The sequence below is a fragment of the Bradysia coprophila genome, unplaced genomic scaffold (genome assembly GCF_014529535.1).
Source record: "Bradysia coprophila strain Holo2 unplaced genomic scaffold, BU_Bcop_v1 contig_232, whole genome shotgun sequence".
NCBI classification, from domain to species: domain Eukaryota; kingdom Metazoa; phylum Arthropoda; class Insecta; order Diptera; family Sciaridae; genus Bradysia; species Bradysia coprophila.
Window position 1 is genome coordinate 10837815 of NW_023503493.1, and position 16160 is coordinate 10853974.

General features: G+C 36.9%; 2 protein-coding genes and 1 pseudogene across 7 annotated transcripts in view; all 3 read left to right on the forward strand.

The window, feature by feature from the left end:
- The window catches only part of LOC119076567 (integrin alpha-PS2), a 56909-nt gene extending 51050 nt beyond the window's left edge, over positions 1 to 5859 (forward strand). For all 5 annotated transcript variants that reach the window (XM_037183357.1, XM_037183358.1, XM_037183355.1 and 2 more), the window contains 5 exons: positions 12 to 378; positions 442 to 676; positions 739 to 2571; positions 2640 to 2867; positions 2944 to 5859. In XM_037183357.1, the coding sequence (XP_037039252.1) occupies positions 12 to 378; positions 442 to 676; positions 739 to 2571; positions 2640 to 2867; positions 2944 to 3036 (2756 nt within the window). In that variant the 3' untranslated portion in view covers positions 3037 to 5859. The remainder of the gene's footprint in view (positions 1 to 11; positions 379 to 441; positions 677 to 738; positions 2572 to 2639; positions 2868 to 2943) is intronic.
- Positions 5860 to 7898: 2039 nt separating this feature from the next.
- On the forward strand, positions 7899 to 9895 carry LOC119077208 (annotated as a pseudogene).
- Positions 9896 to 10241: 346 nt separating this feature from the next.
- LOC119076574 (odorant receptor 94b-like) lies at positions 10242 to 11746 on the forward strand. Of its 2 annotated transcripts, XM_037183370.1 has the most exons (5): positions 10242 to 11023; positions 11088 to 11187; positions 11252 to 11515; positions 11589 to 11678; positions 11715 to 11740. In XM_037183370.1, exons 1-4 carry the CDS (start codon positions 10293 to 10295, stop codon positions 11640 to 11642), a joined length of 1149 nt encoding a protein of 382 aa, XP_037039265.1. In that variant the 5' UTR covers positions 10242 to 10292; the 3' UTR covers positions 11643 to 11678; positions 11715 to 11740. The 2 variants fall into 2 exon arrangements, with proteins under 2 accessions (XP_037039265.1, XP_037039264.1); XM_037183369.1 differs by having other exon boundaries at positions 10243 to 11023; positions 11589 to 11746.
- The last annotated feature ends 4414 nt before the right edge of the window (positions 11747 to 16160 follow it).

Below are 16160 nucleotides of genomic sequence, written 5' to 3' on the forward strand. Positions count from 1 at the left end.
TTTCATTTCAGATATCGACGTTAGTTGGGTGCTCGACTCGAAAGTGAATCGTAATCCTCGAATGTACTTCTTGGACATTGAAAACAAAAACATTCGTAACACATCGATGAGACTGCATTTTGGCAAGGCGGAATGTATCAAATACCGAGCGTATATCGTCGACAACATTCGCGACAAATTGACTCCGCTTGAAGTGGAAATGAACTACAGTTTAAGGAATACGCGTGCCAATTTGCCGTCATTGACACGAAAGCCACGATCCATTCTAGAACCGGTTATCGATCAAAATAAGGGAACCGTTCAAAAAGACTCGATAAACATTCAAAAGAATTGCGGTCCGGATAACATTTGTATTCCAGATCTACGATTGAATGTCAAGTAAGTCACTAAGTTCAACCAAGCGATTTTTCTTGCCTTCTAATTCGTTCCGTTTGTGACCAGGACTGTCGACAAATTCCTATTGGGCTCCAAAGAACTTTTGACGTTCGACATTATAATACCCAATTACGGCGAAGATGCATTTGAGGCCGGCTTCTTTATGGTATTCCCGAAAGGATTGAATTTCAGAAAAGTAGACTATCCTCGCGATTCACCCATATCCTGTACAGCACCAACACCAGCTACAAATATGACTCTCAAATGTGATCTGGGAAATCCATTGTCAGCTGGAAAGAGCGTGAGTATAAGTCGAATGGTGTCCAACCATGTACCCAAATTAACATTCCCTTTAATCGACAGGCCAAATTCAAAGTTCTCACCATTCCATCTCAAAAGCATGGCATGGCTCCCAGCTACGACTTTTACATGGAAGTTAATTCAACGAACCCGGAGGTTGGATCATCATTCGATAACATCATGCGTAAGAGTGTGACCATCGACGTCGAAACCAATTTGACCATCAGTGGAAAAGCTGTCGACGCTGAAATCTATTATAACATTTCCGAGTTCAGGAACATCACCAACGCTACGAAAGAGGCGGAAATCGGTCCGCATTTACGAAACATTTACGAAATTAGCAACGGTGGACCCTCTACTGTCGATCAAGCCGAAATATTTATTTTGATTCCTCATTTAACCATCACCGGAGACCATTTAATGTATATCCTGGAAAAGCCGGAAACCGTGGGAAACGTTCAGTGTGATCCCACCAACTATGTCAATGTCCTGGGCTTGAAACTGGACGAGGTTTTGTCGAAGAAAAGCTTTTTGCAGAGCATGCAAGGTATATCCGGAAGTAGGACGATTAGTGGTACGGGTCTATCAATTGAAAAAGGATCGGCATCGGGAAGCAGTTCGTCTAGCGATGGACGATCGCACACTAACACAGTTTTGACAGAAGAACAAAGGCGAAAGTTTGACGCCGAGGAAGAATTAGAGTCGACAGGTGATGCGTCAAATGTTCATCGGAGTAGAGCAAAAGAGGCAGCACATTCTTCGGCATACGCATCCCAAATTGGCTCGAGACAAGGAAACGGGCCGACTGTTACATACACTGCAAGTCGAAATCGAAGTGGCGTGCAGGGAGAAGATGGCAAAATGGTATATACCGAGTCCAGTACTGAATATTACGGAGCCGGCGATACGAGGAGTCAATCGTACTTCCAACAACAAAACCAAAGAGCAAATGCGAACTCAGAAGCATCAGGAAAATACCAGAGTAGTCAAGCTGGTTACACCGCTCAAGCTAATCGTGGTGGCTACGCTAATCAACAAAGCCAGTCCAATCAGGCGTATCGCGGTAGAACTGGTGCTGGTTTAAGGAAAATAGACGACATCCCAACCGAAGAAAATGTAAACCAGGACATATCTGGTCTTCAGTCAAGAACTCAGACCGAAGGAGCTGTGTCAACAACCGGACGTAGACGAATGAACAGTAAACAGGATGGCGAACCACCGAGAACGGATTTCATCAGCGGTATGGACAAAGTGGCTCAAGGTGGACATGGTTTTCGCGCGGGAACATTGGATTTAGGAACATTGGGACGCGACAATGTGGATGATGAACTAAGACACAGAGGCAGTGCTAGTCATGTGGCCACGGATGGTTCTTACCAGTCGTCACGAGGAGGTTACCAATCTGGTGGCTCATCTTCTGGGCATCAAGGAACTGGTACAGGGCACTATTCCTCGAGTAACAGTTACTCGACACAAGGCGGAAGAGCAGGTGAACACCATTACCGTCAGCATTCCATCAGTTCAGGTGCGTCACATGGTGGCAACACTGCAGGCAGTCATGGCTACACACAAAGTGCATATGGACATGATGGAGGCGCAAACACACAACAGGAATATGAAGAGGAATATACCGACGACGCCGGCGATGACTACTACGAAAATACAGATGATGTTGATCCGACACAGCGAACGACACAATCCCATGACAGTCGATTCAAATTGTACGATCGAATGAAACGGCAATCGGTCGATTTTAATGATTTAGCTTTGGAGGAGGCCTTACATTGCAACAGCACGCAATGCGTTATCATTCGATGCGTAGCTGGCCCGTTGGAAAAAGACAGTTCTGCATGGATTTCCATTCGAACAAGACTGGTGGCAGCAACATTGAATAAGGTAATTTTGTTGGAAACGTTTATAGGGCCAAAGCATCACATTAATGCAACCGAATCATTTCCATTCAGATCACCACAACGGCACCGATGAATTTGTCGACAATGGTCGTAGCACGAGTGTCTCAGTTACCTTATATCGGCGAACCACAAGAGAAACCAATTAAACGACACGAAGTGGTGTTAACAGCTACCCCAATTGCGGAACCTAAACCAGACGTTGTACCATTGTGGGTTTGGGTGCTATCGGCATGCATCGGAGTTCTAATTTTGCTGCTGTTGATTTATCTACTGTACAAGGTATGATCAGTCAGTTCGCCGGATGTCATTATCGCACGTTCAATTTTCCATTTTAATTTTTCATTTGTCCAAACAGTGTGGATTCTTTAAACGAAATCGCCCGACCGATTCGCAAGAACGTCAACCGTTGAACAGAAATGGTGCATACCACGGCGATGAGCATTTGTAATATTGAAGATACGCAGTACCTAACTACGATTAACCAACAGATGGATGCTTTATTGATCTTAACTTAAACTGATGTTACACCACGTAGGGTCTTTCAACAAATTGGAAAAGAATTTAAACAAAACAAGAAACGATCAGTGTAGAAGTATTCGGGAAAGGGAGAAGAAATCGATTACCATGAAGAACGGAAGAAGAAGAAAACAAATCGGAAGAGATAGTGTTAACCTGATGTTGGCTGACCTGATGTTGGTCCTGGTTTCAAGAAAAATTATGTGGCGACCATGACCCATTTTCGAGAAAATATTTTCTTGTAATTTCGTGAATTATCTTCATTTACTCGAATAATCTTGAAATTTTTCTCGAATTGACATTTCAAGAAAATTCGAGAAAATCAAGGTGTCGCCGACATGGTTCATACTTTCCCGAATTTTCAAAAATTTTCCCCGTTTTCGTGACCCGCGAAAATTTGTGAAAATTGTGATTAGGCTTTGTGGCAAGGGAAAGGTCGGAAAGGCAATTTAAAGAAGAAATAAAACGAAACATGCCTTTTCAGTCAGAAAAAGATCATTTACGTGATTTGCGCACAGAAAATAAAATGTTCGTTCCGCAAGCATATGAAATTCACTACGTAACACCAGCGAATTTTAAGTCTAACAGTGTGTGATTGCATCCTTCACGCTACAATGCTCACACGATTCCCCAAAAAAAAAAAACTTTCTCCCTTGTGAGATTTTCTAGATTTTGTCGTTTTTCTCTAGGAACAGAATGTGACGAGATCCTCACTTCGTTTCCATCATCAATAGTCGTTCTATCACGGCATAGGGTCTACCATTTTTTTTTCGATAGGAGCTTCAAAACGACAAAAATTGAAACCGATGTCCATTGGCGGTTTTTCCCTTGAAAGGTTGTTTTTTTCTGGTCAAGCCTCTCAGGTGATCTATTTCATCTTTTTCTACACGAATGCTTTTACACTGATGAATCTGGTGGGATGGGTGGGGTAAGTAGATCTATCGTAAAATTCTTATTTCGAGTACTAGTCAAGACAGAAGAAAAAAATTGAATTTAGATGTTAAATTAAACTAAAAGATTAAATTCGGGATTTAAAAATGAAAACTTACAATAAAACGAAAAGAAAATCGAGGAAAATTTTGTATTAATCCAAAAATTAAACTGATATTTTAACTAAATGTGAAGCGTAATAATAGAACGAGAGAGAAATGAGTAATAAACATAATGAGACAGATCTAAAAAAAAGTTTAATTAATTAATCTAAGTGATTTTTCTAATTTAATTAATAAAGAAAATTTAACAAATTCGAGTAGTAAATCGCCATAATATAAAATGCATAACACTAAAGACGCTAAAATAATACAAAAATGCAAATCGGAGCGGAGCTGTAAATGTGTCAAGTGAAGAGTACTTAACAGCAAACTACATAATAACTGAAGGTATAATGCAAAGATTTTTAGACGATCGCATAATTTATAGGACCTTATATACGGATGAACAGTAGCGATTTAGTTATTCAGTAGAGCTGATGAGTTGAGGTGACTATTATATAACGTAATTCCCTGGGAACACTGGGGAAATTTTATTAACTTCTAAAATGGTACACTCAAATTCACCCGAAAGAAAGAATGCTGAAAATTATGGAAAATGTGAAAAACTTCAGAAAATTTGGGAAAATATTTTTCCAAAAATAGTCCCTAGAAAATTCCCAACCAGACAAAATTAAACACTGAAATGACTATTCGAATGTCAACGAATCTCTTTTTTCTCTACAAGCTCATACACTCGAAGGTCATTTTCGATAAAATTTCGTTAACGGGCAGACATTTTCATCATATGAATTTAAAGTTCGCCTTTCAAAACTACACCAGGAACTATTGCTTTCAAAACGTATTATGTAAGACAATGTTCGCGAGTAGTAACATTTCATGTTTAGTCATGGCTCTTGAGAATAATAAATCCTCAGTCGAATGTATAAGCCATTTATTGTGCCATTACGAAGAAAATCAATCAAAATGCAGTCAGGGAATTCTGAAAACCAAAAATTCGGATATTTTTCAAAATTTATCAGAATTTTCAGTTTTTTTTAGAATTTAAATTCCAAAAAACCTGAAGACAGCATTCATCACTCCGCTCCAAAAATATTGCATTTGGATTTTTTTTAAACATTTTTATTGAAACAACAATCGAATAGACACAAAATCTCTGTTTAGCTGTAAGTAAACACAATTTTTAGAAAGAAAATCGATCGAAATGTGTTCATGTCTTAAGAAATAATTCTTTTTGTTGACCACAAAATTTAGAGGAACCGATCACACAGTGCCTACGAAACTCACTTGATATTAAATGCTTAAAAATGTAAAATAAAGGAAGTTAATTAGAATTTTTTTTTAAATTAATTCAAACGAGTGAGTTATGTACTTATAATTATACATCGATGTTAAATTAATTAATATTTTAATGTTATACATGAAACTGTCCCTTTCGTTTCGTTGCGTTTTTTGCGATTAAAAATGAGTTTAACAAAACTTTTAAATTTACGAACTAAGTTGCAACTTAAAACGACTAACTGATTCATTAAAACATAGAAAGATCAATAAAAAAGGAAAATTTTTAGTTGTAAAAATTATATTGCAAACAATTAAAAAAAAACTGTAAAAATGTATGGTGTGTGCGTGCGCAGCAGTAAATGAATGTATCATTAATTCTGTGAAAATTTTTAATATTTTTTCTGTGTACAATTGTAAATTATTTTTTTATTTTTTTGTTTATTTTTTTCATGTTTTGAGTGTAAATAAATTCTGATTGAATAATACCAAAATGTATTTCCATAAATTGTCTACGAGTCTTACGCTGGAAATTCAACGAACGCTCAGTCTAAATATGACCAACACCGACTGCCAGATTAGTTTTAGTAATTTCGACCACTACACAGCACGATTGGACCAAATGGCCCGTAACGTTCCACATTCCACACTTGCTTGTAATACGAAAATAATAGAGCGTGTGTTGTTTAGACAAGCTGCAATGGCGATTGGATGCTTATTTTCACAATGTAAAAAACGACCCAGCTGTGAAAGACTGAAAGACGACAACTGTGAAATTATTATTATTTAGAAAGCTATACTGAGCATAAAAGGGTTCCGCCTTGATCGTTTGTATACGCATTTAGGAAACCCCCTAAGCCTCCTACAAAAAGTATGCTCCGGATCCTAAATTCAAAATTCGAAAATTCAAACACTTTTTGGAAGCGACCTATTTTTCCTATAATGACTGTGGTTTGTCAAACGTTTGGTCCAAGTCCAAATACATATTGTGGACGGAATAGGCATCAAAATACGAAACTTTTATTTTTTGATAATGCTAAAATATCAAGCAAGTCAGTCAGTCATGATGAATGAAATCTTTATTGAGCAATAAAAGTGTGCTGCCTTCATATAGGGCTACAACTCGCGAAATTGCCTCAATTCACCGTCCACCACAGACAAGTAATATTATATTACCTGCCTAAAATGATATTCTCGCACTTATCCCACTAAGGCAAATTTGTTTATCTTGATATATCTCTTCTCGGCAGATAAAATAGAGTATGAACCTCTGTACCAGGATGCTCATTTTGACGATTTGGATTATTTACCTCGGTTTCGGCTCAGTACATAAACCTCCAAATCCTCAAAATAAACATTTTGGACAGAGGTGCATAGTCTGCTATTACATAATTAGGGATAAAAAGATGAAAAGTAGAGTTTCCGTGTGAATTTTCTTGATCCAATGCGAAGCCGAGGTCAATAAATACACGAAAACGAGACTTTTCATTTTTATCCCGAGGAATGTAGTGGATTTTTTATGATGATGGCGTCGAAAGATAAAAGGTACGGTTTTGGTCGCATGTACCATGTAAATAACTATTTTGAGACTTAAACAAATTTTCATGTTTTCCCTGTTGTAATAAGCCGCCACTTTCGACCCTAAACTGAGTTCATCATTAGATCTTAATCTTTGTGCGTTTCGTTTCTTTGTTCGGTGTCATCGTTCCACATGTTGTCACCAAAAGAGAGTCGTTTCAGTGACTAACAAACGAAAAACTAATTTGAAAATGAGTTCAGTCTAGGGAAAATCTGTAAAGAAAATGATATTTTTTCAATTGCATCCAACACATTTTTATGACACCAATTCGGATGTGTGACGGCTGAGATATTAACTAGGCCCTTGGTAGGGCACACCTTAGCTAATTTTTCCCTTTTAGATAAAACGTTAAATAATAGGAACATTGTTAGATTACAACTTAACAACATAATGTCGTGTCCAGAACTCAATACTAGTAAAATAATTGGAAAGATTAAAAAAAAACGAATTGATCGATTTTGATAGACATTTTCTCTAATTTTCCCAAACAATATTTTGGAAAAAATTGTGAAAATCTACTAAAATGTATCAGAATTTGTTCCTTGCCGCTGAACCAGTGACGCCGTAAGTTCGCTGAAAATTCAAAATGAATAGTGAACCAATGCAGGGCTGAATTCCATATTTATTATTATTTTCATATATCAGAATGCTTTGAATATGGTTATCCGTCAATTCCCCCTGATTCCCTCAAAATTTAAATTCTGAAGCGCACTTTGGTTCACATAAATTGTTAAACTGAAATGGTAATCGTGGGAACGAGCACTTGCCTTAGAGTTATTTACTTTTAATTGCATAAGTCGGTCAAAATAAAAAAAAACGTAAAACGTGAAACCACAAAAAAACCTTCGATTTCATTTTGTTTTTCCGTCGGTTTGGACAAAGCACTGTCAAGCGACAGTGCGTTGGTTTGGATCAATAAAAAAAATCATTTGAAGCGTAACACGAAGGTAAATCCTTAGAAATTACAGAATCGAAGCCTATGATTTTCTCTGAAGAAAAGAACCACTAAATGTGTATTTTACTGGAAATGCAATTCAACAAACAACGTAACGAATTTCAATTGGTCATTGCGGTCAGGCTTTGTTTTCTTTTCATTTGACTATCAAACGCATTTTACAAAACGGAAAATAATTGAGTACTCGGTTGATATCAGTGACGCAAAATGGCAAGGAAATACAACGTCAAGTTATGTGACACAGTCCATCGAATGATAACAATTTATTTCGTTATGGGATTGTGGAAAACTCAATCCGGCCACAGGACCGTTACCGTAGCACAGCTTTTCTATTTTCTTTCCTTTTGTTTATTCGGTGTATTGGTCAGCATAGAGGCCTACACAACTGAAAACAATGACGACTGCATATTTCTAGTGGTTACTAATCTTATCTGCCTCGTACAAGTCGGTCGACTCTCCAACATTATTTGGAAGCAAAATAAAATTCTTGACTTGATACGTACAGCTAGTGCTAACAGCTACATTTTGCATCGTGAATGCAAAACTCAACAAGCTGATGACCCTGGCCACGTACTTCATTTTTGTCACACTGATTTTGTTGGTCGTAGTAATAGGTTTGCCGTTCATCAAGAAGGGGTTGATATTCGACATTGCCTTCCTACTGGAATACAAAAATAGCGAGAGTGGATTCTATATGGCGCATACATTTGTTTCCGGGATTTTTATTTTGTCCATAACTTGTATCTTGTTTGCCACTATGTTGTGGTATTTCATGTTGAGTTTTGTGATCAAATACGAGATACTGGTAAACGATTTTAAGAATTTGGATGTAGCGACAACGGAAGGAGTGGATCAAAATAATAGTCAAGCTCTGTACTTTCGATATTTGGTTGAGTCAATTAGAAGTCTGGAATATATCAATGGGTACGCACACGCACAGAATTTTCACTTAAGTTGTGTCGATATTGAACGCTTCTTTCTCTAATAGACTTCTCGAGGATTTTGCATCGAATTTGTCTTATTTGTTCCTGATTCAAATTGTGACAAGTAGCATCTGCATCTGTGGCGGGGCTACAGCTTTGGCATTCGTAAGGCTGATTTTGTTGAAATTGCGAAATGTTCAGTACTGACGCCCATCTGAATTTTCTATAGAGCTCTCATGCTAATCTCGTTCAATAAGGATTTCACTTTATTGTTCTATTCTACTGCTTCTTCGATACGTTTACTCTTCTTTACTTGGGAAACGAAATAATGTTAGCATCGGACAGATTGTCATACTGTCTATTCGAATCGGATTGGTTTTTGTTGTGTTTTCATTTCTCTATTATTACTTCCGTTATTTTTTTCTATTTTGTTTTTTATATTTTTCGTATTGTCTAAAAAATCTTGAGCACTAAAAATTTATGTTTGACCAATCGATAACAACAATTGACCATTAACATTAAGTGTTATAAACTGCCGATAGAAAAAAAGTACCGATAGAAAATGATGAACTACCGATACAAAATAATGAACTACCGATAAAAAATAATTGATGATCGATAGAAAGTAATAAACTACCGATAGAAAATGATAAATGATCGATAAAACGACCAGTTTATCGGTACTTTAGTACTTTTTATCGGTAAAAAGTTATCGGTAGTTTTGAATATTTTTATCGGTACTTGGAAATTTCGCTATCGGTACCGTGTTTATCGGTCATTTATTATTTTTTATCGGTAGTTTTGAATTAATTTATCGGTAGAATATAATATCCCATACCGTTTACCGGTATTTAAAAAAGAGACGGTAATTGCATTCACTAGATGTAGCCTACTACAAGAAAACTCAGAATGTGTGCCAATTTTCGTGACCTATTTCGTTTTCTCGTAGAAGGTTACACCACTACAAACGTTTATTATTTTTGCCAGCACACTTTGACACAAAACGATGCTCGAGAAATTCTTTGAACGTTTCTTAATTCTTATAATCTAGATGTGATCATCCATAAGTTCATATCATTTCTTTTAAATAAATGGTAAGCATAGCAGCACCCACCTTAGCATTATTTTTATTGCATAAGGACTTACCAGTCGTACAATTCAAAAAAAAAAATTGTAAAACCACAACCAAACATTCAATTTTCTTGCATTTTTCCTTCGGACTGGATCGATAAATCCTTAGAAATTACAGAATCGAAGCCTATGATTTTCTTTGAAGAAAAGAACCACTAAATGTGTATTACTGGAAATTAGATTCAACAAAACAACGTAACGAGTTTCTATTGGTCATTGCTGTCTGACGCTGTTTTCTTTTCATTTTACCATCAGACGCATTTTACAAAACGGAAATTAATTCAGTACGCAGTTGGTATCAGTGAAAATCGCAGCCAATAAACGGGATACAAAATGGCAAGGAAATACAGCGTCAAGTTAAGTGATACAGTCCATCGGATGATAACAATTTATTTCGTTTTGGGATTGTGGACAACTCAATCCGGCCACAGGACCATTTCCGTATCACAGCTTTTCTATTTTGTTTCCTTTTGTTTATTCGGTGTATCAGTGATCATAGAGGCCTGCACAACTGAAAACAATGACGACTGCATATTTCTGGTGGTTACCAATCTTATCTGCCTCGTACAAGTCGGTCGACTCTACAACATTATTTGGAAGCAAAATAGAATTCTTGACTTGATACGTACAGCTAGTGCTAACGGCACGGACGATTACGATACATTTTGCATCGTTAGTGCCAAACTCAACAAGCTAATGTCCCTGGCCACGTACTTCATTTTTGCCACACTCTTTTTGCTGGTCGTTGTCGTAGGTTTACCATTCATCAAAAAGGAGTTAATATTCGACATCGCATTCCCCTTGGACTACAAAAATAGTGAGAGTGGATTCTATGTGGCTTATACATTTGTTGCCGGGATTTTCCTCTTGTCCATAACTTGTATCTTGTTTGCCAGTATGTTGTGGTTTATCATGTTGAATTTTGTGGTCAAGTACGAGATACTGGGAAACGATTTTAAGAATTTGGGTGTATCGGGAACGGAAGAAGATGAGCAGAAAAATACTCAAACTCTGTACCTTCAACATTTGGTTGAGTCGATTAAAAGTCTGGAAAATATCAATGGGTACGCGTAGACAGAGTATTTTGATGAAAGCTTTGACTACATTGACCGTTTCGCTCCTTAACAGACTTCTTGAGGATTTTTCATCGAATTTTTCTTACTTGTTCCTACTTCAAATTGTGACAAGTAGCATCTGCATCTGTGGCGGGGTCTACACTTTGGCATTCGTAAGGCTGATTTTGTTGAAATTGCGAAATGTTCAGTACTGACGCCCATCTGAATTTTCTATAGAGCTCTCATGCTAATCTCGTTCAAGACGGATTTTACTTCACGGTTCTATTCTACTGCTTCTTCGATACGTTTACTCTCCTTTACTTGGGAAACGAAATAATGTTAGCATCGGACAGATTGTCTTACTGTCTTTTCGAATCGGAATGGATGGAACAGACGCAATCGTGCAAAAAGTACTTTCTCATTGTCGTCGAACGTTTGAAGCAGCCACAGCAGCTGGTAGTCGGTAAACTGTTCCCAATGAATTTGCGAACATTTACTGCGGTAAGTTGAGGGCTTGTTCCTTGGCTTTAATTTTTTTAAACTTTGTATGGTTAACGGAACATTTCCTCTACAGATTGTAAATCGTGCCTACAGCTTGTTCAATGTTTTGCAAAACTTTCGAGAGTGATGATGATGAGGATGATGAGTATCGACCATCATATAAGTTTGTTTTATGAAAATTTAATCAAAATAGTTCTGACTACACTATTCACTTACCACTGACACAAAGTCATAGATTACACCACCGTTTTTCTACAAAAATATACTGACTTTAACATCACTCAAAGAGATTGCTATGCCTGGTCGCGAAGATCGCAATATGGGTGGCGGTGGATCCGTACCTGCTTCAGCAGATGACAGTGTGATTAGCATCGCAGGTGCACTAAACATTCAGATATAGCACTGCCGGACCTATTTTATTGGTAATTAGAATGACCGACTGCGGAAGTTAGCAACCAAATTTACCGAACTTACTTTTTCGTGACTTTTTCGAGTGCACAGCAAATGTTTAAAGTTAAATTATTAAATGCAGACTTTGAAGCAAACTGCCGCCCTTTATTTTTCCAAAGCAAACAATTTGATGGTTGATTGAGACTTAACTTAACCGCTTGGACTTAGACGATTAAAATGATTTTTGCTTTCCATTTCATTGAAATATATCGATTTACGATCATTTATAGCTACTTCTTGGAAGTAAAGTTGTAAATATCTATCTCGACTGTCCAAACATACCAAACGTACGTACGGCAACAAAACTTTGACTGATGTTTTTGAGAAAAATACCTCACACAACAAGTACCATTTCCATACAAACGATGATCAGCATTGATTAGTAATGTACTGTTACATAACAAGGGATAAAAGAATTAAAAAGTCGAGTTTTCGTTGGAGCTGTGTTAATCCGAGGTCAATAAACACACTAAGACGTGATTTTTCTCTGTCATGTTCTAAGACTTGGGATTTAACATGTTAAAGGTCGTTGAAAGTGCATCAAGTTCGAGGAGAAGAACGCTTTTCAACCCGCAAGCAGGTGGGTAAATGAGCCCTGGGATGACGTTCCTGCAACATTACGCCAAGTGATACCTACTTACAGGTTCATGTAGATAAAACGTTAGGACTGCAAGCTTTCTCTTAGCGAGAACACACAAGATAAAGTCAGTTTCCGATATAAATAGCTGTAAATAATATGTACCCAGACTCACTTGCTGATGATCAGCGTTGAGCGATATAACCAACTGAATGTCAAATAAAATGAATTTTGTGATGTTGTCGGAAACAATATTAAATTGGACTTGTTGTATATTGCTAAACAAGATTATGTACATATGTGTGCCACGCTGCGACGAAACGAGAGATAAATAGACAATACATTATCGTACTAACTGAAAAGCAATAAAAAAGTGTAATTGGAAGCACTTTACATCATTATCTGATAATCATGTATTCCTATCGCTTAGAAAACTACAATAAAGATCGAATTCGGTAACGTAAACAATGTGTGGTATTTGTTAATATTATCAATACGTGTTGTCACTGTTTCAGTTAGCAAAGGTTTTGATTGCTCGAAAGAGGGAGGGAAAGCTCTCTTTACCGTACTGATGGTTTTTCTGCTATTTGCAAGAAAATTTTCTGATTTCTATGAGAAGCGATTCCTGCGGAATGTCATGCAGCAATCGAAACTTCCCAAACCCTTCCTCAAAGTCTTCATCTGTATGTACCAAAAAAATATATAAAGTCATTACTCTCTCTAGCAACCTAAATATATCTATTAAATTGGTAAATATTCAACGCACCCTTTGCATTTTACATGTAAAATTAGAAATTAGGCAACAGGGAATGATTCTATAAACAAAGGAATAAGGTGGTATTTTGACAGCGTCAAAACGAAAGCTTGTTTGCTAGATAGGGTATTGATAAAATTGAATGTAAATCCCTGAACTACTCACATAATGACAATTTTTGTGAACGGTGAGTGATACTTTAAAAGAGTACAGAAACTGGACAATGTGTCAAACAAATTTTGGCACTTAAAAAATGTGGAAAATTTTTTAATAAAATAGTTACTCTTTTTGGAAGCTGTCACTACGACTCATCATGCTTGCAATGCGTTGATCAGATGTTATACTACAGTCTGCAGATTGTGATCATGCAATCTTCTATCATAATTTAAACTTCGAATGATTTTTTTCTTCTCTAAACCATTCGGCCGCGGAGTTTCCGTACGTACTGTAATACTAAACAACTGGTTTTTTGTTAGTAAAATTGTGAATAGTTTCGGTATGTACCTTCAATACCTGATGTTGTTAGCACAGTCGACATTTTTCACGCGACAGGTTCAAATGATAAAAAGAAATTTTAATACGAAAACGTTGCTTCGAATACGACACAAATGTAAATCAATTTTATTTTCCCAATATTTTATCAATTTAATGTGTGTGTGTGGCGCAAGAGTGAAATGATGATAGTGTCTCGAAATGAATTCCATTAGAAGTTTTGTTAGCGAGAACAGGCGCCAAAATAGGCCTATTAACAGTTTCAATAATTTTGGAGTTATTGTTTCAAATTGGTGTCAATTACTTATTTCCAGATTATAAATTGTTTCCGATTAATATCTAAATTTGACTAGAAAATACTATAGTCAGTTAATGGAGGTAAAATGATCATATAAAGTGATTTTATGTTTAGGCAGCCAATATTATAGAATTCAGTTTTTCAATAGAAGAGGTGTGGCAACGCACTTCAAGCAAAGGTACTTCGAGTGACATCTGTCAAATAGAGTACTATTTTGTATAGTATAGTATAGTATAGTATAGTATAGTATAGTATAGTATAGTATAGTATATAGTATAGTATTTTGTATAAAATTTTTCATAACTTCTTTACTTCGGCACTGTTTGATATACTGTCCAGTTTCAGTACTCTGTTAGAGTACCACTCATGCTTGAAGTGAGTTGGGTGTAGACAATTTATCACTTTTTCAAATTCACCTATTACGGACGGCTTTTCACCGGTTATCGACAATAAGGAAAAAATAGAACTCTCACATTTGCAATTTAAATAGAAAAAATTGTTTAATCAAATGAAGTAAATCGCCAAAGTGATATCGCCAAATCTTCAGGTGATTGGGGAACAAGCGGTCTCCAATTTTAATGAGTGATAGCTCGTTGGATTCGTCTTTCAATTCTAGGAAACACGTATCTTTCACTTTTTCTAAAAAAATTGTTTTCTGTGAAAAGCGTTCAAAAGTGAAGATATGTCAGCGGGTACCGAAAACAGTTTTTCGACAATAACTCAAGAAAAAATTATTTCAAATTGTTGTAATGTCGTACGAATGTCGGCCTTGGAAAGACCTACAGGTAGAGTATACGCACCGCTTGGTGCTAGTAGATCCACGAGAGTTATGACTTAAAATATAGTGAATGTTCGAAGAGTCCGCCTTCTCGGCAGCTTCGATGTTCCACGGAACTGAGTATGGGGTGTTGTAGCTGGCCTCACCCACTATCGTTCCACATATAAATGAACCCAGTACTTTTGGGCTGCAAGCCTACAGAAGTCTTGGGAAAAAAAGTTGGTGCCAAAATGTAGATTTTATCCTTCTTTCTGAGGGCCCGACTGCTAGAACAGCATCTGGAACGGTACTACGGCAATCATTTTTTATCGTCACTATTTTTTTACCTTATCAATAGAAAAACGCTTGGATATGTCGCGAATATATGTCGTTAAAACAGATCCAATGCTAGTAATATCAAGAGAAAAATTATTACAGTGAACGACATCTCAAATGTCTCACTGTCAAATTTTTCTGAGAATTTTATTGTGTCATTGCAAATTCACAATGACATTCTCTGAAAAAAATGACAGTGAGACATTTGAGATGTCGTTCACTGTAAATTTTTCTTAGAGGATTTTAGTCAAATGAAATGTTAGCGTATAGCAAATCACCTCAGGACTCCGAAACAGTAATTAGTTTTTCATTCGGACCAATATTTGCTATGTGACAGGAGTTTGGAAAAACGGTATGATCAAGCTGGAGCGAACGGTTTTCCAAACTCCTGTCGCGTAGCAAATATTGGTCTAATTGAAAAACTAAAAGGAAAAAAGGGATTTTGTAGATCGCATCTGTTTTACTCAAGTTAGAGAGCCCACATGTAAGACATTCGATATTTTTAACATTGCGAATTGGCAATGGACTATTAGAATATCTACGAGTAAGTGTTACATAGAAAGCGAATGAAGGAAAAATCATCTTGCCCAGCCGCGGATTTGAACACGGGACCTCTCGATTATGAGTCGAGAGCTCTAGCGCCAAAGCCATTGGTTCAGACAAAATGTTATTTACTTCGAACGCCTTTATGTTGTGTAGAGTGCTAGATTGAATGTGTAGTGTAGTGTATATGTGGTGTGTGAACGTAGATATTACAGACATACATTTTTTTTTCTCGCTGATTTAGCATCTCTGGACAATCACATAATCACAATAGAGTTCCCCTTGCTCACGGAGTTCAATTACAAACGTATGCGTAAACCTGAAAACTTCGTACGGGTCTAAAAAGTCAAGTTTTTCAACCTTTGCTCGGCAAAGTTGCACACTCCCACAATGATTTACATCCTTATAATATGGAGATTTGCCAAGAAATTATTCCAT